The sequence below is a fragment of the Sinohyriopsis cumingii genome, chromosome 6 (genome assembly GCF_028554795.1).
Source record: "Sinohyriopsis cumingii isolate HCF-2022 chromosome 6, ASM2855479v2, whole genome shotgun sequence".
Lineage (NCBI taxonomy): Eukaryota > Metazoa > Mollusca > Bivalvia > Unionida > Unionidae > Sinohyriopsis > Sinohyriopsis cumingii.
In genome coordinates this window covers 76,790,212-76,816,010 of record NC_142966.1, presented here as the reverse complement: position 1 = coordinate 76,816,010, position 25,799 = coordinate 76,790,212, and the positions used below count along the sequence as shown (strand labels likewise).

At 34.4% G+C, this 25,799-nt stretch overlaps 1 protein-coding gene across 1 annotated transcript in view; it reads right to left on the bottom strand.

The window, feature by feature from the left end:
• Positions 1-503: 503 nt before the first annotated feature.
• LOC149797256 (uncharacterized) overlaps positions 504-25,799 on the bottom strand; it is a 44,130-nt gene continuing 18,834 nt past the window's right edge. The window contains exons 13-29 of the mRNA XM_089960736.1: positions 25,472-25,684; positions 24,786-24,941; positions 22,763-22,869; positions 21,818-21,939; positions 20,143-20,264; positions 19,197-19,332; positions 17,927-18,045; positions 16,619-16,759; positions 15,595-15,774; positions 11,944-12,109; positions 10,786-10,889; positions 8,317-8,433; positions 6,513-6,653; positions 6,080-6,118; positions 4,387-4,605; positions 3,818-4,013; positions 504-1,015 (exon numbers count right to left, since the gene is read on the bottom strand). Of these exons, the coding sequence (XP_089816862.1) occupies positions 700-1,015; positions 3,818-4,013; positions 4,387-4,605; positions 6,080-6,118; positions 6,513-6,653; positions 8,317-8,433; positions 10,786-10,889; positions 11,944-12,109; positions 15,595-15,774; positions 16,619-16,759; positions 17,927-18,045; positions 19,197-19,332; positions 20,143-20,264; positions 21,818-21,939; positions 22,763-22,869; positions 24,786-24,941; positions 25,472-25,684 (2,594 nt within the window). The 3' untranslated portion in view covers positions 504-699. The remainder of the gene's footprint in view (positions 1,016-3,817; positions 4,014-4,386; positions 4,606-6,079; positions 6,119-6,512; positions 6,654-8,316; positions 8,434-10,785; positions 10,890-11,943; positions 12,110-15,594; positions 15,775-16,618; positions 16,760-17,926; positions 18,046-19,196; positions 19,333-20,142; positions 20,265-21,817; positions 21,940-22,762; positions 22,870-24,785; positions 24,942-25,471; positions 25,685-25,799) is intronic.

Below are 25,799 nucleotides of genomic sequence, written 5' to 3'. Positions count from 1 at the left end.
TCTAAACCGTTCACATTGTATTTATTTATCATCTTTTCTGTTTTACAGTTGTAATGATCAACTTTTACAATGTTATCTCTTTTTAATTCTTTTGTGACATCATTCTATCACCACGCTGTGACATTGCCTACACTGTAGTCGCCTTATTATGTTTCGTATGTGTACCATTTTGATATATGACGGTGATGTTTTTGGACGTATGAGGAGAATTCGTGCGGCAATTTTAAAACATGAACGTTTTGTTTAATAAATGCATACATTAAAACTATTTGAATCTACTACTTTCCTATGCCATCTTGATTTCGTTATACAATGACATGGCATGTATAAGATTAAGATTGAATTAAGAGGAAAGGAAAATATTATTAAATGATGACAGTTGGGGACGTTCATGGAAAATATAATAAATGAGAAAAATAAAACAAAAGTAGAAAAGTTCTGCGCAAAAGCATTTTCTGGCGGACGTAGTGTAGAAATGTATAATAATCAATAGATGTACGCAGTTCTCTGTTTTAAATTGCTATTTATTCATCTTCTAAGCAATGGGTATAAGCTAACACATAAAGGAAAATTGTATGCTATATATGCATAGGAGGTAATTGCAAAGAAGAGCAAAAGTACAATGGAGATGGGTTGTAAATCTTGTTAGGTTGGTTTCAGATCTTGATCGGTGAACACAGGACTCATCTAAGCTTCATTTTATTGTATCGGTCCGACGATGGCGGTAAATGAAAAGATTCTGCAAGAAGTTGACGCTTTAAATGCAATACTTTGATTGACCAAAAGCAAGGAAGGGTCGGAATATGTAACCGATGAATAAAACAGATTCATTCCCTCGGGCTCAACAGTAGATACACAGTCGTCATAAGTTACCCCTCCACTTGAGGCTCCCACATACATAAAGCCGATCAGATCATTGGGTTGAACAGCAATCCGACTTCCGGAAGGTATGGCAATACGTCTAAGCCTGTCGTCACGTGCTTTATCTATTATGTTCTGGCCGACCAACATGAAGCTGAAAGATAATAAATACTACATTTGCAGAACTACGAGTTACTTAAACTGCTACTACCATCACTAGTGCTATCATTGTTGCATTTACTGTTAATGTCAACACCATTTCATTAAATCAGAGAAAAACTAATATTAACACTATCTCATTATCGCGTTTACCGCTAGAGTTCACGCCACTGCTGTTGATGCTAATGCTGCCAGAAAACGAAGACAGAAAGAAACGTCAAAATTTTAAATTGTTGCTAACAGTACATTTTCTAAACTATTTCAACAAGATTTTAAGAATGTACTTACATCTCACTGGCGTACTTACAATAAATTGTAAGTCCTCTTCAAAAGTTAAGAAATGTCACATACATCTGTCTTGAAGGCCCGCTTCCTCACATTGCATGGGGCGCGGGACGATAGTTACGCCACTGCTATTACTACTAATTAACTACTACTATAGTATTCTCACACTATCTTGTTTGCTTGTGCCCCTACCTACCGATTTTGAAAACAGAAGTCATCAAGGGCATAAAAAATGCACAAAACTTCATTTCATTAATTGATTTATAAGTTTAACCAGCTTATTGTCAGATGGTCTCTAACATGTGAGCTTGTTAGCGTTTCAAATCAAACGGGGGTTTCTTTAGTAACACAGGAGCCGTATCTGCATGGGCCAGTCTATGCTTGCAAATAACAGATGTGATTTTACCAACCATGTTTGATAATCTCTATAATTACGTAAATTTTGGAGTTAAATCACTTTGAACGCGTGTATACAAGAGTTACTTTCTTTTATTTGTTGAGTTTGTTTTCGAAATATTATAACTAGACATTCCATATATTGGACGCAGACGACACACTTTTACTAAAATGAACTATTCTAGAAACCTGTAAAGGACAGCGAGTAGTATTCCTTCTTGTGTATATCGGGAGCTTCCATTTGATTTGAAACGCCAATACACGTGTTCAAAGATATATATATATATATATATATATATATATATATATATATATATATATATATATATATATATATATATATATATATATAATGTAATAAACTGACTAAGAACAGTGCAAAACACCAAAAGTATTTGGTGAATATTCACGTTTGTATTTAAAACAGGGGTCTCAAACTCAAACCACCCTGAGGGTCGCATGAGGGTATTTTCGATGGTCCAAGGACCGCACCTCCTTTGTTATCTCTCATGACACGTTGTTGACGCCAATCATTTTGCGAGCCACAGGCTACGGCTTGGCGGGCCGCGTGTTTGAGACCCCTGCTCTAAAACAACGATCTTCATAGAGATGATATCAACAAATTTATATGAATTTAGCAAACTTTTAAATCTTTTGAAATGAATAACGAATAATTACAAAAGCTAATTCAGAAATATTACCAGGACATAAAAATGCAAGCAATCGGAAATTATATAATGTGTTGGCTTATTTGTTGGTACAGACGGGTCAGAGGTGGTGGATGAATTAATAAAATAAAAAATCAACCGCTTGTTTGATAGTACTTTCAAGTTCAGGGATAATTAGTCGTCTATGTATGCTGGTGGTCATATAATTATGTCTTCCTGATTTTTCTCGTCGAATAGAGCAATCTGTGAAGTCACGTGTAGATTGAAAAATACATACAGTTGTATAAGTACGAAACAGAACCGCTCCAGTGGCCTAGTGGCTAGAGCGTCCGCCTCGGATACTGTAGGTCGTGGGTTCGAACGCCGACCTAGTCATACCAAAGACTTATAAAATGGCACTAACAGCTGCCTCGCTAGGCGCTCAGCATTATGAAGTTAGTGTTAGGACTGGTCGGCTTGGTGTCAGGATAATGTAACTGGGTGGGACATGATGCCACATGTTTGCGGCATGATGCCCTCGTGCTAGACATCAGTATAAACTGCCACACTGCAGACATCGTAGCGATATGACTGAAAAATTGTTAAAGCTACGTTACAAAATCCCAATATCACCCCCCCCCCCAACAGAGTACGAAACAGAGAAATGGACTTAAAGCGTAACTATTTGTTGGTCATATTGGAAAACGAGGTGTAGGCATAGACTCACATGGATGTACCGATTTTGTGATAGTCTTCGTTTGTCTTCAAAGCAGGGTGTTGCATCGTCATAGTTCGAAAAGGCAAAAGTAAATTAAATATAGATTCTATGTTCTCTTTTGCGAAACTCCAAATATTTCCCACTTTATACATGTTATAAATATCTTAGTCTTTTAATTTTAAAGTTCTTTCTTTGTTCCTGTAATTTTCAAGCGACGTTCATTCACATCCGTATGATTTCGGCGATGTGATTCATTTACCAATTCCTTGAAATTAAATAGCACGCCCCCTCGAGAAAGTAGTTTGATAGTGTACTCAACATCAATGATATACACTGGATTTTAAGGCTTAATGACCTTCATATCGTCTCCTTACGGGTAATCAGGTGGCAAAGACAGGTCTTTTCTACAATGGAATTCCGTTCCACATGCACAGTTACCCTTCTCTGTCCCACTAAATGAGGTACGATGCCATATCGTTATAGGAAGGTAGATGGAACTAAACAATGATAAAGTCGCACTTTCCTTTATATTCATCAGAGGCCATCCCACCTCCAACCTCTGACCCCACTTTTATGACAATAAAATGTGTCATATCCCTGAGTGTATATTTGGGCATCATTGCCAATTTAAACAGATACTGAATGGTAAATATTAACTTCACGCCAAACTCAGATGTCACTAGGTTTCCCTTGTTAACAGTGAATTTCTAACCAAACATAAACATTAAAATATAAAAACTACTTTTCTTACCTCAATCCGTTCCTTCTCCAGACTTGGAGTGCAATTTTACCATTCACATAGCTGTAAAACTGCCATTCAGAAATTTCTCCTGCCTTCGTGATTCTGTGGTAAGCATTGTCTCCAGTGTAGACGGTCTTCTGTGCCAACACTTGGTCTCGTTTCCGGATGCCTATGCTGCTTACTTTGGTAGGGACTAGATTTATCGCTGCCAAAAGAAATATACATTTTACGGTTCAGCCATTACAAAATACAAAAAATTATTATAATGGATAATGGTTTAATTCACTCAAAAGGTCATTAATTGAACAAATAAATGAATAAAAAACCGTACCCCCCCCCCCCACGAAACCCCAGACAAGAACATGCACGTCCTGGAACACATCTTTTCCTGAATATATGTGCAATATTCAACAAAATATATTACTATATTACTCTAGCTGTTTAGCGCTAGATGTAAGCTGATATACACTTCCCCCTACAAAGTCCATCATGTTTCATGAGGGATTTTAGAGCATCACGATCTGTGGAACTACAAGAATAAATGTCAATAATGGTTTATGTAAATATGTGCTTTAAACATACATACATCCATACATACATCCATACATACATACATTGACAAACTGGAGCTGAGCCAGTCAGAGAGCCGGATGGAAGACAAGCACGGATGAGGTTGCCTTGTATCAATGTATATCCAGCATTGCACGTGACCTCAAATACCTCACCGACAGTTATCGTGTCACCTCCTCTCACTTTAGTGGCATATGAGACAGGCCCAGGATCCAAACAAACTGCACCTAAATAAAACATTACATATCTAATATGAAATACAGCAGTTCGTAGAAGTATTGGAATTGTGATGTTTTAGAGGAGAGAAACGATGTATCAATTGTGTTATTAAATACACTGTATAGAAATATCAAACGAAACCTCAAATTAACCGAGTTAAAAACCGACTTGGCCTAATCTGCCCACGTCGAACCGTTCAAACGCACTTTTCTCCAATTCGATGTTGTGTTTGTGTCATGGCTGTACATGTCAAAACGTCTGATAACCAAATCAAGATCTGTAAGTGCAGAATCTTTGACCAAATCACTGAAGGATGAAAAGTATGCTACTCTGAAGTTGGTTTGCTAAGGTGAGTGTTACACCACTAGTTGAATTTACCACTCAAAGCGTATGACTTATACATGTACTCCACAAGTTGAATTTACCACTCAAAGCGTATGACTTATACATGTACTCCACAAGTTGAATTTACCACTCAAAGCGTATGACTTGTACAAGCACTCCACAAGTTGAATTTACCACTCAAAGCGTATGACTTGTACGTGCACTCCACAAGTTGAATTTACCACTCAAAGCGTATGACTTGTACATGTACTCCACAAGTTGAATTTACCGCTCAAAGCGTATGACTTGTACATGCATCAGCTTCAGGGAAATTTAGATAAGCAATAAGTCTTCAAAAGATTGAGTTAAGTAGACAAAAACAGATTACGTTTCAACCGCTTAAGAGACATGATAACCAGCTGGTGTAAAGCCTCATATAAATGGTGATAGGTAATAACTTTCTAGGTCAGATGAGCAGTACAGCTTAGTCACCCTTGGGTTTTGAGTTTGAACTTCAATGCCATTGGCTATTTCGATTATCTTTGAGCAGGCTACCCCACATCATCTCAACTTCTTAGGTCTCTTGTGGTAAAAATAGGCAATGTCGCTTGTTGAAAATGAAAAGCCATGTTAAATAATAATAATAATAATAATAATAATAATAATAATAATAATAACAATTATTATTATTATTATTATTATTATTATTATTATTATTATTTCTTTAAAACCTTAAAAGCTAACGTCTACAGGTACAGCAGCAACAACAACATGTATGACAACAACAACTGTGCTATTAACATTATAAAAAGGTGTGTATATGCTTTATTGAAGCTTTGCACGCGATACAACAAATATCGTCTTCTCTTATCAATAATAGTCAGCTTGAATATACGTTGCATGATATTCACTTCCGAATTTGACACTAAATTAAGCGACAATAAATCTGTTAGTTTTAAATCCAACGCTTAATTCCAAAATCATTAAAGTTCAGCCTCATCGCCGAGAACTGCTGAAAACAAATATAAATATGACACATGCATTATAACAATTTATGTTTTAAAGATGTTCTTATTTGAAGAAATTTCAGCTTCCCATTTTGCCAAGAAAGCATATATCGACAAAATAAAGAAGAAGAAGAATCAGAGGAATACTTACAAGAAGCTGATGGAGTACTTGAATTGCATGGCATCTGGCCTGTTTAAAAGTACAATATTTCTAGAGTTAACACTACATTTCAGTGAGGAAAAAATGTTTCTTTCTTTAGCACTTTCATACGTGAACACAAACTTGCTCTCTCTCTCTCTCTCTCTCTCTCTCTCTCTCTCTCTCTATATATATATATATATATATATATATATAGTCGGCAAGAAGTTTATTTTTAAGAAGGAAATGTAAAACATGACATAGATGAACAATCTAAATCAAAGCGAAATATATAATAATATAATAAAATATATAATAAAATGTAAAGTTCGACAGCAAAATTAAACTTTTTAAGTAGACGAGTAATGAAAATTTGTTTAGATGATTTTAGTATGAAATTATCATTAGTTACGATTCCAGGATACATAAATTATAAAATAGGAACCTGTAACATCCGTATTGGTACACAGCCCTGTTGTTCTAGGACATCTTAGCCATGCAAATAAGGGATATTTAAGGCGCATATCCGGGATCTTTTCTATCAGAGTAGTGCAAGCATAACTCTGATCTGCGCAAACCTTTCGCACTGAAAAGGCAAGTGGGAAAACAATAATTACACTGACGTTGACACAAAATCTCTTTCACACAATCAAATTAACCATACGGAAATCTTACAATGATAAAAGTTATGTATATCTATATTATATGTTTCAGTTTTGATTCATGATTGTAGATTGTAATGGGTCATTTTTATAAACACATTGTACATTTTGATGATTGTGGGTTTGTACTATAAGATAAGGTAATTTTGTTTAGTACACATGTTTATGTGGCCTTTTAACATTGGAAGGTGTAGAAGTAATATTGCTGAAAATATTGGATGGGATTTGAGCTCAGATCATTGGTTTCTTCCTAGTAAATTCTGGGTCACCTGATCTCTGGTTGGTTAGCTGCTAAAGGACCTGACCTAGTTAGCGAGTTAGAATGATCTGGAAATGAATATATGACCCTCATCTTGGTTCTGACATTGTTTATTACTTTTTATATAAGGGATGTTTACCTGAGAATTGATAATTCATATCTTAAAACACCAGTCTTACTAGAATCAGCTTTAGTTGTGTTCAGTAATAATTGGAGAAGATTTATTTATTTCAAATATTAATTGAAAATACTTGATGATTATAAACTGTAGCACCAGGTAACTATTTTGGAATTACTGTGAATTCATTTAAACACAATTTCGATTATGTCAATGTGATACACCAATACTGTTAGCATATCAATCATATTCAAGGCTACTAAAATATCAGCACAATACATTCGACTTCATTAGGAACATCACTGGAACCCATTTGAAATATTCTATACTCTTGGACTCTAATATAACTTTTAGGACTATATGGGATATAGGTGGCGCTCTGCAGTTTCAAATTTTTGCATAGAATTTGAATTTTAAAGAAAAAATAATTTCTCCGGGTTTCCTCACTGGTTATACTGGCTATTTAAAAGAGACCTTGTATATCTTATGTATTGTTCAAACAACCTTTAATTCCCGTTACTTTGGTGATTGTTGGGTGTATTATGGGTTATAGTGTATACGGTTTGGCCTTACTCCTGATGTGCACCTCTCTAAAAACTGCTAGCTCCACTTGGTCATTTTCACTTCCTGCAGTTCAGAGGTAAATTGTAAAAAAGAGCCAATAACTTTTTTAAATTTTTTTTATGTCTGGTAATTAATTCATTGCACTTTCAAAAGTTGGTATTATGTAGTCGCTAAATTATTTTCCCTATTTTAATAACTGCTAATGATAGTGTACATTAGACTAATTCTAGCTGACTTTTTATCACAAGGGAGCAATCATTTTAGTTAGCTGTGTACTTAGATTATGTACAGTTTCCATAAGTACAATATCCAAAGAAATGCCTGCCACATTACATCAAAGCAGCATAGAGGTATGCCAATATTCTCTCCATTGTGTATGTTACAAATGCAAACAATTTCACACCCTCAAAAGTTCATGATAACTGGTGAGTGCCCTCTTAATTCGAAATACTGTTAGTTTTAATTGTTCACTTTGTATTCTAGGAATTTTTTAATTTGTTTAAGAGAGAGAGAGAGAGAGAGCGAGCGAGAGAGAGAGAGAGAGAGAGAGAGAGAGAGAGAGAGAGAGACTTGTTAATAGAAAATTGAGCACTAAAGAGAAAGACAAAGCACGAGGACAAGAATGAGAGACACCATGTGTCCTTACCATCGAATGCCCTTTTACAAACAAATCCATTTGTACTGGTGTCTTGGAGATCGTTCCATTTGTCATTCCAATATCTCATAGTTGCATAATCCTCGTTGTACCAATTATCTGGCTGACCTGTAAATTATCACGAATTATTATTATTATTATTATTACTATTATTATTATTATTATTAATATTATTATTTGATAATAGCAATAACAATAACCACCTTAAGTGATTAGTGTGATGTGTGTGATCTAGATTTTTAAGGTAGCTTTAACAATTTTTCAGTCATATCGCTACAATGTCTGCAGTGTGGCAGTTTATAGTGATGTCTAGCACTGGGGCATCATGCCGCAGACATGTAGGATGATGTCCCACCCAGCCACATTACCCTGAAACCAGGCCGACTAGTCCTATCACTAACCTCTTAATGCTGAGCGCCAAGCGAGGCAGCTGTTAGTACCATTTTTGTAAGTCTTTGGTATGACTCGACCGGGGATCGAACCCACGACCTCCCGCATCCGTGGCGGACGCTCTAACCACTAGGCCACCGGAGCGGTTCTTTAAGTGATTAAATGGTGGTTCAAGCCACTTCACATATGTAATAATGAACCAAGTTTTGCTGATTTTATATATATATATATATATATATATATATATATATATATATATATATATATATATATATATATATATATATATATATATATATTTCAGCTGATTTCTACAGATGCTCATCAATAACGAAATTAATGGTGTTTTGTGTTCTAGAAATTAATGAATGCCTACGATTAATAATTTCTTTGTATTTGAATTTAAATGGAAAAAAGTAAATAGACTCTTGAAAATAGTTTGATTGGTGTCATTGAGATAAGTGGATCCATTTGCAAGTATTATGCATGTACGAAAGTGAACAATAGTCATAACTTCGAATGAACCAAATGCAACAATACATTCTTGTCTTGTGATGGAATGTAACTATTTACAATTATTTTCATCAACAACGATTTCAAATTTGTTGGTTTCTTCACGATTGTCTCAGCTGGCACAAACACAGTTAAGACTTAGTATTATCGACGAAATAAAATTCTGGAGGAAGTAAAAAAGATTGCAAAGGTAACCAGAAATCGACGAATTATGATTGGATAGTTATTGGCTAATCAATACAAGACTGAAGGACTATCGTTTCTATTTAATTAGAGACCGATTCATTCGTAGATAATTACACGTGGTAACCATTAAGATTCTTCAATATGTCGATAATTTAGGTAAAACATTATGTTGGTATAGACAGATAATTTTGTATTAAAGATGCCCTTGCAGGCCCACGACGAAATTCTATATACGTCGATCAATGAAACAACTCGTTGGTATTATTTAACAAGGCATCGCCCTTCCTAGTACGGGAGTGATAAAAGAAAGTTTCAAGATAAAAAGTAAAATAAAGATTTAAAAAATTGGGATAAGCGAGCTGAAAAGAAAGTTTGAACATGAAAGTAAAAACAAGTATTTAAAAAATGGGATGGTGCCAAGAGTTTCGAATTAAAGACCTCTTGTTTGGCAGCTGTGAACATAGAAAGACAAATGTGGGTGTTTATATATATATATATATATATATATATATATATATATATATATATATATATATATATATATATATATATATATGATTTCCTTTGACGCAATAAATATTCCCACTGCTTCATAATTTGAAAGAAAACCCACAAAAAACCTCTTAAAGCAGATTAAAAATAATGAACACATCTTTGAGGATAGGATGAACATTCATGTTTTCAACAATGTAATACAACAAATGGAAACACTATGAACTTTAAGACAGATTTCCTACATATCTCAAGAAGACAAAACTATGTCTTTTCAACGGCACGACTTGTAGTTTCACCGAATATTTAAAGAGGAATTGTATCTATATTAAAGTTACGCTTTACGTGGCCATTCTTATTGTCAAATGGAATTTATATTTGTTTTCATTTCTATTAACAAACTCTGTTAATTGCATGGTAAGTGTGGTGAAAAAGACGAGAACGAATGGAACAAAAACGGAACCGGAGAAAGAGAGAGTTCAAAAACGTGTCGAAGGGGGTAGGTCAGTTACACGAATGAAGAATAAGGTGTAATTTAATGATTATTTTATTTCTCCATATACACAAACGAACTATCGGAATGAAAGAGAGTTAAAAATAATATAGTATGCATTATAATATGCTTATAGAAAGCTAAAAGAAATCATGCTTAGGTACATGGATACTTTATTTGAAAAGCTTTAGGACCAAGACTTTTTCTGTACCGATATATATATATATATATATATATATATATATATATATATATATATATATATATATATATATACACACACACACACATGCAGAATGAAGAATTAGAAATATACATGTATTGTCTAATATGCTTTATTGTGGTAGACATAAATATAACGTTTATTAAATAAAAGCTTAATTTACCAGAGTCCCAGTTGCTCCACGTGACAAGAGTTCCGTCGTTCCATTTCCATACACCTTCCACTTCAGCGTCATTCATGCCTAGCCAGATATACTCTCCCCAGGGTCTGTACGAGTTGAAAGGTAATAATGTGAGAATTAAAAAAATCCAACAAAACATTAAGTGAATGCAAGGTAGAGAGGTGGGAAGAAGGGGAGGAGATAAAGAGTGATACATATTATGCAAATGGTTAGAGGTCGTGAGGAATTGGGGATCACATGGTAAGATTTGTATGCATAGCTAAAAGCACGCGCTTAATTCTCGCTAAAAGTTATAAAAGGCGCCGTCAACGGTTCAGATGTTTGCTAAAGTGGTCTTTGAAAAAGTTCTCATAAGTTGTTTTACAATCGAAGTAAAAAAGTTAAATATATTAGTTCCTCTTTATTCAATCGATTTGCACCATAGCTTATATACTCACTCGTAACAAGTCCATTGCCTTGTGGCGGTTTTTACTCAAAGGTATATACAACTGTGCCTCAACGTGATATCATACATTTGGAATACCTTCATCTATTTTCGATAAGAAAAAATACTTGTTTCTTATAATTCTACAAGAAAGGCAGAGGAATCTCCAAATCGCCGGATTTCATACATTTATTAAAATATCTTATATCTGGTCATTTTGCGTGATTACTGGAAGATTAAATTAACATCCATGTTTGTCGCAAATGGAAGGAAGGTTAAAAATGTATTGTTTATATCAAACTGCTGTAGACACTAGGAAAAAATGAATTAGAAAGTAACTGAGCAATACTACTACTACTATACTAATTTTAATAGGCACATATTCGTCCAAAAGATGTTTTCAATTATTCCAAATGGTATGTCAGCGATAAGATAGGCTTGAAAAGAAAAGTTATAAAAAATCAAGATGGGCGGCGGATCAAAATGTGCCTTTTCTAAATTGATTTATAATAATATTGATAAATTTAACACTAATTTAGTCAGAGAATATATTGTTTTCAAAATATAATAATAATGTCGAGTATGGCTCCTATGTAAAATCTACTCTGCATTCAACACCACTACCACCACCACCACCAATAATAATAATAATGATAATAGTAATAATAATAATAGTAATAACAATAACAACAACAACAACAATATGATAAACTTACGCGAGCGAGCCAATATAATTGTTCTCGTCTATGGTTTTGGCGGTCGATACGGAGGCGTTCAGTGAAGCGCAATATGCTTCAGCATCCTGATAAGTTTTGTCAGTTTCGAAGAACTTGTAGAAATATCCTTGGAAAATAGTCCATCCATCGCCTTTTTCTGTTGGAACTGAAATAGTAGTAAATTGATAGTGTTGTTTTTATTGATAACGATGATTTTGTGATGAAGAATGGGTAGATGATTGAATTAGGAGTCACTACTGTGGTAGGTATTAAAAAAAATTGTATGCTGTAGTTCTTCGTGATGTGCACTTTAAATTACCACTAAACAAGTTAAAACTATTCTTCAGATTTCTGAGGTATTCTATACAGTATCAGAATTCTGGAAGCTGAATTATATACACCAATGGACTGGTTGGCTGGATTATTTAAAACTATGGACAGGCAGTTAAATTATCAATACGGACCGGCACTTGAATTAATGACACTAATCGTCTGGCGGTTGAATAATTTACACCTATGGACCGACAATTAAATTATCAACACCCACGGAGAGGTAGTTGAATTATTTCCATCGATTGATTTCTACTTGAATATGTTATACCGATCAATCGAAAGATGGATCAGGTAGTTATCTACTATCGCCGATGAATCGGCAGTTAAATTATTTACATCGATGGGTCAAGTACTGGATCTACTATCGCCGATGAATCGCAATTTAATTATTTACATCGATGGATAGGGTAGTGGATTTACTAACACCGATGAATCGGTAGTACAGCAATTTATTTATATCGGCAGATGAATTATTTCAACTGATGGATATACCGATAGTTAAATTATTTACATCGATGGTCTGACAGTCAAATTATTTACAGTCAGTTATTTATATTGCAGGTCTGTGAATTGATCCATTAACGGGTATTTCAATTACCTACATTGTTTGACAGGCATTTGAATTATTTACACCAAATGGACCAGCATTTTAATTATTTACATACATGTTGAATTATGTATTGACCGATATTTTAATTATTTACCTTCATTGTAATTGTTTACATTGACGGACCAGGAAGTGAATTATGTACAACGATGAACCAGCATTTGAATTATATACAGTGTTGGACCAGCATTTGAATTATATACAGTGTTGGATCAACATTTGAATTATGTACACTGAAGGACCAGCGTTTGAATTATTTACAGCAGGGGTCTCAAACTCAAACCACCCTGAGGGCCGCATGATGGCATTTGTGATGGTCCAAGGGCGCACCACCTTCGCTATCTCTCATGACACCTTGTCACGCCAATCATTTTGAGGGCCACAGGATACAGTTTGGCGGGCCGCGTGTTTGAGACCCCTGATGTACATTGATGGACCAGCATTTGAATGATGCACACTGGTGGAACAGCAGATGTATTATATCCACCAAAGAACCAACAGTTGAATTATATACTGTATTTTTAATACTGATTGAAAGAAGTTCGGACGGCTGTCGAAAACAATGCGAAAGAAGCGCAGATATTTCCTGTTTGTTTCGCTGAGTTGTAATTTGTGATATGTTTTATGAAGAATTCCGGTAAATGCGAATAGATGTTGTTTAGACAGTGTTATTTTCTAATATAATGTTAAATATAATCATTGTAGGGACTACCGTTGTTGACAAAAGTCCACCACAACTAATATAATCAAAAGAAGAATAAGAAATAAAGCAATAGTTGTACACTACATGTCTTTCATTCAGTTAATTAGTTTATGACCATAGAGTCGTAAACTGCAGGGATTAACACTGTTAATAAAAATTCATGACAAATGATATAACATTTAAAGTTGTAGTTCTGCAGTACACATACAAAAGGTTTTAGCGACCAAATTGTGCTGAAATAACTATGATACTGACCATTTTATCAACTGTATTTGACATGAAAAGAGGACCATGTCAATTATTACATGGCATGGACGGAGAGGAAACTATTCACCGTTTATGAATATTTTGTAAATACTTTTTGTCAACGACATGGCCATATCACTTCCTTTGTCGATGATAAATCAGTAGGTTATGTAAACTGGATTGTAACGTGAACATGTTAAAAACAAGTAAAATGAAGACTAGATTCATCTACTATATTCGTTATTTCCGATTTCCTCCAGGGCGCAAGCAGAAGAGCGATTTTTTAAAGGTACCAATATTTTGTAAATATAACCGAATATAACAAGGTCGAATATAACAAGGTCGAATATAACAAGGTCGATGGCCCGGAAGTTGCACATGCCAGTACTACATTTCGAAATTTCATCGAATTTCAAACTATTTGTCGATACAAAGGTATATTGGGATCTTTAAGTGAAGTAATGACAGTTCTTTTCAAATTGTCATCAGTTTGGATGATTGTCGTGAGAAAGGGCAATTTATATACTTATGGTATCATATATATCTTTAACTTGCTATCGGCATTCCATTTAATAGGTCTGAAGAAATCAACTACGAAAGATAAGTCTTGCCCTGCTATACCGCCATTTATTTAAGGCTATGCACTGCCACCACTACCACACAAGAAGCAGTCTATGATGTCATGATCAAAGCAGCGTTTTGCTTTCCATAGACTTATTCTTTGGCTACAACTTTGGCTCTCTAGGTGATAGACTTTGCTTAGCAAGCAGAATAATACTTATCGTAAGCACGTCTTAACTAATACTGGTTAAGCTGACATTCAGGTACGTCTTAACTAATACTGGCTAAGCAGACATTCAGGCACTTCTTAACTAATATTGGTTAAGCTGACATTCAGGTACGTCTTAACTTATACTGGTTAAGCGGACATTCAGGTACGTCTTAACTAATACTGGTTGAGCTGACATTCAGGTACTTTTTAACTAATACTGGCTAAGCGGACATTCAGGTACGTCTTAACTTATACTGGTTGATCTGACCTTCAGGTACATCTTAACTAATACTATTTGAGCTGACATTCAGTTACGTCTTAACTAATACTGGCTAAGCTGACATTCAGTCAGGCAGAATATGTATAAAAATATATACGGGTTATCGGACCTTTCTTTGTCTAAGTAATATCTGATGCGGCAAAGAACAATATATTTACTTGCAAGAAATAAAACCATGACATCATTTGTATCATATCATTGAACGTATGTGATTTACTAATCAGAAGTCGTTATAGGTGCATTAGTTGACAAGAGTGAGGTGGGTTTTTGCCAAAATATCTCGTGATAAATAAAATACAAGCAGAGCTGAGTTTTCTGTTATAAAATCATTCTCTCGCATAAACAAAAGAGCATCTTCCCCGCTTGCCTATGCTACATTGCTAATAGGCAAGCACATTGAAACTTTATTCCGAGCACCTTTATTCACTTTAATGTTTTGTTTGTTGTGAATGAAATGAGACGAATATAATATAATATAACATTCTACACTAAACAAAATGCAGAAAGACCTGTTTTCTTTAATATATGTAATCAATCTATTAGTGGAAATTAATGCAGAGATTAAAAGCAATCTATAAAACAATTTCTTTTTTAGTGATGAGTTCTGCCAGCTCAAGCAATTGATATAAGCGTAAGGAAGAATGTAGTTGAGAAGAAAAAATAACACTCTGTCAGGTCTGTACCTTATATGCAAGAGAAAGTGAGATTACCTCCGCATACAAAAGATATTTCGGGAATCCAGGTTCCCTCAGAACTGCAAGTTCTCGTAGCTTCGTCTGTTCCTCCGGTGCATATGTACCGGACTTTTTCGCCAACTGCGTATGATGATTTCTGGGGGGTATAATCACCATCGCTGATTGTACTGGGTGGACCGCAAGTTACCGAAGAAGCTTAGCAGTAATAATAATAATAATAATAATAATAATAATAATAATGATGATAATTAATATCATCCTCATCATCCTCATCATCATTTTAGTCATCATTAAGGTTTTAGATAATACCACATAATATAAGCCTTTAGGAACTGACATTATGTAAATCAAAGATTTGCATTAGAGAAACATTTTAATGAAATTATCTGAGTATACTAAATACTGAGTAGAGGAGATGATGATAATGCTGAAAATAATCGTCATGAGGATAAGAAGACGAAAAGAAGAATTGTGATGGAAGCATGCGATAATCACCTAAAATCCATCATCTGATGGAGACTAATTTACTGAGATAATTATTTGTAAAAATGCAGGTAACTTTAAAGTCCCCCACCCCCAGGGCTTGGAATAATTAGATCATGTCCGTAAGTAATTACAAGAGATTAAACTTTTGTTGCATCATATTATTTGCGTGTTTAAACAGTTTGAACCGAATTTATCGCCCATTCTGTGTGAATGTTTTGTAGGAGGAGGTATACTTGCTTAAAATACATAATTCCAGTTTGTTGTTTGAAATTCCGATTCTAGTTAACTGATAAATGATTCTAATGCTGAAAAGGAATATCAGTATGAACGGTGTACATATCCGCTTCTATTTCTATTACTCGATTATTTTGCTAATTGCAGCTTTGAAAATCGGTGTTACATAATTGAAAGTGACACTCTTAATTTCTGATATATCTCCAGCGGCGACATTTGACCTTACATAATAGGGTTGCATACTTGAAATATGACATTTAAAATTTTGAAATTAAAGAACTCCCCAAAGACACAGACATTCTGTCCAGAAAGGCCTAACCCGGTATGGCAGGAACAAGTGTATTGCATTTCCCACAAGTCTTGGCGCATTTCCAAGCATCACCGTTTACGTATTTTGTACAGAAATCAGTTTCAAGGGTCAACAGTTCCGCACAATCTGTCCATACGTCGATGCATCTCTCTGTAAATATTATTAAAATTATAATTCAATAGTGCAGTATTTATATCTGCCCCATGGTTTGAATTTTCAAACGTTTAATAGCACTGTTTAATTCTTTATGAAATAAGTTTGATTTTACATGCATGCATATATATATATATATATATATATATATATATATATATATATATATATATATATATATATATATGTTCATACCACACATGATGCATAAACATTGGCAATCTGAGCAGTTTTGCCTTCAACTGCTGAAGTCGTGTGATAGTTTGAGAAATGTGTTTATTGTGAATCAAAGGATATATATATATATATATATATATATATATATATATATATATATATATATATATATATATATATATATATATATATATATATATATATATATATATATATATATATTTGAACAGTAGGGACAAATTTAGCTTTATCGTCGTCTTTAACAGCATGTCTCACACTGCCTTTTTTGATAGCAGGCCTGCATGACCATTTGTAAAGTATAACATAAGCGGAACATTTTCGACAACAAATATCTTAAACTTGTTTCGGTATAGTCAGTGTCGCCATACTGTTGTATTTGTAGTACTAACTGACTCACTCTAAAATAATACACGTTAACGTCACATATAAATGTCATTGCAAAAGTAAAATTCCACGCATTTGTATGATGAATAGAGTCAACCATTCCATTTATTATTCTTTCATTGTTTTTTTAAATATTTTCTTAAGGAAGAGAGAAGTACTGTAGATTCATTATTGTAAATTATTTGCTTGGGATTAGTTTGTTTTCCATATTTAATAGTTTACAAACTGTCTTTCCAAGTAAACCAATATCTATAATTAGTTCAACATGATCTTATTACATTGATGTAATGACTGTAATACTGTAATAGTGCTGTCAATCTGAGTTATATTACATTTACTGTGAGAAAGAAAAAGTCATCCAAGGACGCATGCAAAATGAGACACTAATATTTTCCTCATATGTTGCGTATTGTAACCCGAGTGTAATAAAGAATCTGTCTTGTCTTGACTTGTCGCAATGGAAATTTAATAATTATAGCTGTAAAATATTTCAACATTCTGTAAGGTACATATTATAAATGTTGATTCCTTCTTGAAATAAACTATATGATCATATACATACACATAAGTCTGTACACTTACCAAGATAGCTAACATCGCAATAATCTCTGATACACTGATCAACGTTGGTGTAGCACCATGGCCTCGACCCAGTCCCGGGGTTTCGACAATAATTCTCTGCTAGATCGTCAGGCACATCACTAAACAATGATATATATATATATATATATATATTACTGATTAAGCTTCAGATGTTGATGCTGCGTCTAAGTTAAAAAACAAAACAATGTGAGAACCCAGAAAATAACCCAATTTGGAAGTGCGAACATTGACTTTTGCAAGTTCAGGAAGCAAAACGTAAATGTAGAAGTGAAGTGCACATCTGTTGACAGTGTGTCATAATATCCCTCACTAAATATTTTTATTGCAGATATTTTCCAAAATTTTGCATCACAATATTTTTATTGTATAAGCTATCAGAGTCCTGGTAGTATTATGGAGAGTATCAGCCAAGGACCTTTATGAGAAACTGCTTCCGGTAGTATTATGGAGAGTATCAGCCAAGGACCTTTATGAGAAATTGTTTCCAAATATCACTGAAAGCAAAGTCGTGTAAAGATTCTTCTGCACAAATCATAGGCATATAATCTGTAAAGTAGATGTACTGAAGCCACGAGTGACAACACCCAATTTTTCATAAAGGCATGTAAAATATTTTTGCATGGACTTTTTTCAATCTGTGACAATGCCATTCGCATGTGTTAATAAATCAATAGAAAAAGTTAATACATTTTAAAAACAATCATGGAGCAGCGACGTTTTGCAAATTTAGTTCGTATTTATAATGCTCCAATTTTTGTCAAAATAATGATTGGATTCGTACGAAATTGAAGGTATTTTTACAATATGTGCTAATACATTTCACCAACCTCCATACCACATGTATTACCGGTGAGATCCAAAAGGACGATCTAAATCGTTTTCGATTTCAAAGTATTTCATTATTAGATGGTGCGTTTTTGGAATATTTTGGTTTTACCTCGGATTATTCGATATCACAAGTCCTCATAAATCATTTAGTCTTTGTCCTTTCCGCTAATGAAATAATTTATGAGAAGAAACGTGTGTTCTTGTTTGTTCCACACCAAGTTCATTTGAACTTTTTATCTTTTCATTATAGTTTAAATTTTTATTATCATTTATTAATTACAATGTGCCAGCCAAAAGTAACCTACTGTAGGTCTTTAGGTTGCAAGTTTACAAACGTGTGTGAAGTACCTACCCCCCATCTAATCTTTTAAGACTATATTGTGTTTGCAGCATCGAATTCGAGGAATAATGCATGACTCACCTAATGTCCATCGGAGTGTGCGGGCACTTGCCGACAATATCCGTCCAGGGTAGACAGACATCGAAGTTACGCGTGACATTCACTTTACCGTCATATGCTCCCTCTACTCCTTGGTTGACGTAGTTTAACATATCGTCTAGTTGGTGAAAAAAAGTCATATATAGTACAATGTCTAAATAAAGAAAAAGTTATATTTAGCATATTTTCTAAGTAAGGAAATAAAGTTGTATTTAGTATAACGTCTTTGTAGGTAAATAAAGATATTTTAGCATGACGTCTAGTAAGGGAAATAAAGTTATATTTAGCATAATGCCTAGGTTGGAAACTTATTTTGTATTTAGCATAACGTTTACATAAGAAAATAGAGTTACATTTTCAATCCATCTTGATGAAATCCTGCATATTGCAAAAGACAGACTTTGGACATGCTAAAACAACAGTACCTTGATGATTCATTGAAAATTCATACCTTCCAATTGTGGAATGTTGTTAATAAATATATTTGAATTATTTTGCTCAGATGTTTTCAAGAGCTCTTGGTAAGATCGTGAGCACAATTACGAAGCCTGGAGGAGTCTTTATCTAGTGTTCACTACAGGATTGGAAGTGAGCGAATCGTGTTTGAGTGTAATTCGTGCATTATCAATGCATCGATAAACTGCAGCAATCTTCGAATCAACAATTTCCTGTAACATGCTTAATTTGCCAAATATCTACTTTAATGGAGTCATATGTTTAGAGAAATGAAGTTTGTGCACTCTATCTTTTGTTTTAATTAACACTTCTGTTCAAATATGCAAGTTAAATTGGACATGTTGAAATTTCCCAATGGAAAAGATCTGACAGTTCTACGTGTATCAACTTGTAAAGAATTCTATTAACTGTTTCAGGGTGTTTTCATCTCAGAAATATTTTTACTTTATACTGTAATGCTGAACATACTTACCAGCTATAACATCAACAGTTGCATTGAAACCTGTTGCTGCATTGTTTAAGTCCGTTGATAGAGTCAAAATAAGGTAGTTCTTCTCCGTTATGAGACTGTTTCGGTAGCCATTACCACAGATCCTACAATGATAAAACCAGCACCGCGTCGTTAGCTTTCGCGCTATACTTCAAATAGGAAGCATGCTACAAACGCGATCTAAGATTTTCTTGTTACAGTATCCATGAGAAGCATGTTGCAACCGCAACTTAAGTTTTTATGATAAAGTAGTTCCAATGGGAAATATGCTACAAGTTCCTATGGGAAAAATATTGCTAATGCAGCTTAATATTTCACAATGGCAGACATGTAACAACCTCGATTTAATGTTAAAGTATACCTTTCCTATGGGAGACATGCTCCTCAAGATTTCATAACAAATCTCACATCCTTACATGTTCTTTAGGGATTTGTCTTTTTATGGTGTGCTAAAAATCTTTTGAGCTTTTTGGTACCAATAGGATACATTTCAGACTGTCGCTTACTATTCTGCCTGGATGCGAGCAAATAATGTATTTGAATATTGATCCGGAACAATATTTCAAGTTTCATTAAAATGTATGTGTTAAAGCAAAGCCCGATATTGGAATACGTACCAAACCTGCATTGTTTTACTGCTGTTTGACCATTCTTAGATTTTTACCGGTTATGTTAAGTTTGAAATTTTTTACCCTATGTCTATAGTATATGAAGTCTACTTGTCTTAACAGTTGATTATAACTATATACTCAATAACAGAGCAGTGTTCATGGACAGAAGTGTTAGTAAGTGCAAGATGAAAGTAAATTTCGTATTTGCAGAAGGACCATTTCAAAAGTGAGAGGATGAAACATAACGTTATTTAAACAGTTTGGAATGATTTTTTTTGTGTAATACATATTTATTGCATTTGAACAATTACAAAGGTAATAAATTTATGTGGCAATATAATTTGCATGTGAAAGAAGAAGTACTATTTCGGCTAGTCACATCTTTCTCTATAGACTGTTTGGTCTAACACACCTCTTGCACAGTCAGACGATTCTCGATGATTATGCTGAGTTCTCATTTTTAGGGACATGAGTCAACCAAGGTGTCATCATTATGTGGTATGTAATTTGTGACCGGTCAATGGATGTCTCCAAAATACAATCACTCAGTGACCATTATTCAAATCAGATGGTTTCTTGCTAATCTTGGGATCAGTTCCATACGTGGAACGTTGCTTGTTAGTATGTGTTTTAAATTGTATCAGGAAGTGGACTCATCACAAGTGTGCGGAGAACATTCTTTGGCACTTTGGACTCATACAATTTAAAAGAAATGCGTGAAGCATTCAAATTATGTTGTGTACTTAAATGTAGAAAGAAGTTTGTTAAAGTGATTTCGTTGATTATACATATTTGGGATTTGAAAGTATTCAATGGCTTGAAATGTCTTATCCCTAGCATATGACGATCCAGAAGATGTATGAGATAATAATAATAATAATAATAATAATAATAATGGGTAATTAGATTAAACAGTGTATACAATAATTGTTGAAGTTATTGGAGTCCCCCCCCCAAAAAAAAAAGGCAAACCGGTTGTAATTGGAATCAGGAAAATGTATATTATATCTTCAGTTAAGATATGAAATGGATTTTTGACGTCGTACAAAAATCCTCTGTGCCCCGGAAGTGAATGTCGTATCTCTAACAGATCTTCACATGACCCATCCGCTGCCGTTTTGATGTCCAGTTTATCAAAATTAAGGCGTAGCTTGGTCCCAGTAGGGCCCTGGAATATGACAATAAAACCGTGTATTATTACAGGATTAGGACCCTCGCATATAGTCTGACAAGTACTATTTTGTGACGTAAGCGATACCCAAACATTGGAATTGGTTACATGTTTGTGAGTAAAAAAGTATCCATTCCAATGCTACATAAAAGTTTTGCTACAGAACTCATGTTTTAGTAAATATTCATGAAAGGGTAACGAATCATATACTGTTTTCTATTTGCAACATTTGCCAGTGTACTCAGCAACACGTAGAGCGCCTTTGTTCAACGTTTGCTTGCAGTAAACAGTGCATGATCATGATTTTTTCAGTTTTATAAGCTTAGTTGACAGGCAAATTAAAACATAGTGGCACAAATATTTGATCATACTTTGCTTGCCAAGACAACCGCCTTTTATGCAGTTGTCATGTTAAGATGACTGGCATCTTTTGAGTCTCCCAGGAAATCGCCCTTATATCTGACTCCAACTCTGAGGTACCCAGAGAGAAACTTTTGATATCAAAGTGATCCAGTCCCACCATACTTTTTTCGGCAATCGCTTTTAACACGTGTGGAATTGTCTCTTTCGAATAGTATATATATATATATATATATATATATATATATATATATATATATATATATATATATATATATATATATATATATATATATATATATATTGCATTTGGTTTCCTACGAAATAGACATAAAGACTTCAGCAAGTTAGATTTCTGGGTGATCATGAATTTTATGTCATGATATAAGTGCATACCTGATTTAACTAGAAATATAAAGACAAATAGCTAATACATACATACATACATACATCAACTCACCTTTACCACCCATGTACATCGTTTTGCATTGTCATAATTTAGCGGATAGTTCGGCGATGTAATAGTAACAGGATTACCATTCGACACGCTGTAAATTCCCCCGCATTCTGAAAGAGTATGACACTATTATCAGTACACTTCTTTAAGATTTCCTTGATATTAAGTAATATTTACGTGCGAGTAATTAATTTAGAAGAGTTACAAGGTGCTTTCGAAACTTTATGTATTTTCTAACATGCTTTGCAAAGATAGTTTGATTCAGAAGTGGAACTGATGTATCCACTGTTTCGTAAAATCATAACAATTCTATATTCTAGCTGAAACAATGTCATCTCGAAACGTTATTATTGGTCTTTTGAGGCCACAAATAGGAAGAGCCTTTTACCAAACAAGCTATTCAGTCCTACAACATACTGAGGCATCTTCACCATGCCCAGCATGTATTTGGCATTCACGAGAAAGGCTTACTATGGTTCAAGACCTATTGAGCTTGACACAGATTGTGTCCGTAAGTGGATACCATTTCAGCAGTGTTGATCTATGTTTTGGCGTTTCACATGGCTCTGTTCTCGGCAGCGTTCTCTTTATTCTGTACACTCAGCTGATCACAAGTGTCATATATGGAAATCAGGTGTTTCACCAGCTGTACGCTGATGACACTCAAATATTAAAATCTAGCAGCCAAACTGAACTTGAGGCTACCTCCCATGGCGTGGAGAGGTGCATTTTTGACTTGAAGTCATGGATGACATGTAACAAACTGCAAATGAATGATGATAAAGCTGATGCAATACTGATCACCTCGCAAAGGTTTGCTCACTCAGAACCTTTACATCCGACAATAAGTATTAGCAATACCAACATTAGATTCACGCAGTCAACAGATCTCTCTAATCACAACATGTCATGAACATATGAAATGATATATATCTGGAGGTGGGACGCTTCAATTCCATTGGCAATTTTCTTTCAAATGATGCAGCTAAAATACTTTGGCGTTCCTTAGTACTTTCAAGACTGGATTATTTTAATCTAGGTCTGTCTGGTTCGTCTCAGTATCTACAACATAAGCTGCAAAAAGATTAAAACAAAGCTGCTTGGATCATCCTTAGAGTAGGCAGAAATGAACACACATTCCCTTGCCCTGTAACCTACACTGGCTACCCGTTCGATCCAGAATCAAGAACAAAATATGTTCACTATGTTGCATTTTGTTGACTGGCTCCAATTCATTACATATGTCTGACCTCTCCCATGTACATACCCTATCCAGAAACTTGCGCTCCTCTTCCGACATTGTATTCTCATTATACCCCTTATAAAAACGAAGCCATACAGGGAATGTTCCTTCCCGTGCGAGGGCCAAGCCAAGTAGAACGAATGGTCCATCGATCTTAGACACTAGTACACTGATCTCATTCAAGAGTGCTCTTAAAACACTCCATTTTCATTTACAAGATCATCCTTAAAGACTTAAAAATATTTGCTTAATTATTTTTAACATATTTTTCTTTTTGTTATTTCATTTTGTTTGTTTTTGTGATTTATATCTGTTTATTATATGTTTATTATGTGTTATCTAATATTTTAAAGCACCCAGTGCTTCTAAAAATTAGGCACTGTAAATAAGCCTCATTATTATTATTATTATTATAGGAGGGATTGGAGAATAACATACAAGAAAGAGGCGAAGTAAGAAGAGGAGATAAAGGAATGGATTGGTCACAAGAGATGAAATTAAATGAAGTTGGTTGAAGGGAAAATAGACGAAGATAAAAGTTCTCTGGTAGAAAAAAAAGAAAAGATTTATCAGGGAGACTTGAAGAGAAAAAAGAGAAATGTAACTATTAGAAGGAGGGAGGATCTTGATAACCAGAAATAGAAAGAAGGAACTGGATTGAGCAAGAATTGAGAGAGTAGTCCAATTCGGGAAGAAGAAAAGTAGGAGGAAGATGTAGAGGCGGCGATTGATGCATTTTAAAGGTTTAAAATAGTGACATAAAATACATATGTCTCCTCTTACCATAATCAATTGGATAATAAAAGCAAAAGTAGATATTCCACAATCGTGTAAATGAACCAGTGTAGACATAAATGTAAGGGTAAGATCCAGTTCTGCTCGTGATGGTCGAATTATCTGTGTTATAAAATTGGTAACGTTCTTTCAAACTGCGCATGCCTGGAAAAAAGGTAGACAGGATAAGTTAGTTTCCTTTACGAAATCGAAGGAACAATTGTTATATAATCTCGTAAACGAGTTAAATTAAAAAAGGTTTATCTTTAGGAATACAGAAACATAGTTAAATCCATTATAATTTACAGAATAAGATTAATAAACCATCAGTTGCCAGTCTATGTATGTAACAAATGTATGTGCAGTGTGATGAGCTGTCTATAACTTAAAATGATTTGATATCTAGGTACAAAATAACGCATTTAAGACATACAATTGCTATGTTACAGTTAAGACATAGCATAGTAATGTTACATTTAAGACATAGCATTACTATGATGCAGTTAAGACATAACATTGCTATGCTACATATAAGACTAAAAATTGCTATTCAGCAGTTAAGACATAAACTGCTCTGCTATAGTTACGACATAAACTGCAGTTTCGCAAGTTAAGACATAAATTACAGTGTTGCAGTAAAGACATACAATTGCTATGTTGCAGCTAAGACATATAATTGTTATGATCATACACACCTTTAACCTCTTGACACGACCCAGTGGGTCCGGTATACATCGTGAACGGTACAGATTTGGGTAGTTCAATAGGTGTGCTTGAAGGCCCGTCATTACGGCAACAGAATTCAAACTTTGTGCCAACTGTATAGATCCCATCTGGAACAGTACCTGAGGTAGTTGTATTCCCACGTGCCTCCATGTCATCATACTGGATAGCTCCTGCATCAAAACCTGATTTAAAAGACATATTGTATAAAACAATGCCGTAACTATCCGTTTATATGGATTCACCTTTCAAGTTAACCTACTCATTAGCCGACACTCTATCCGGGTACACAACTGAGAG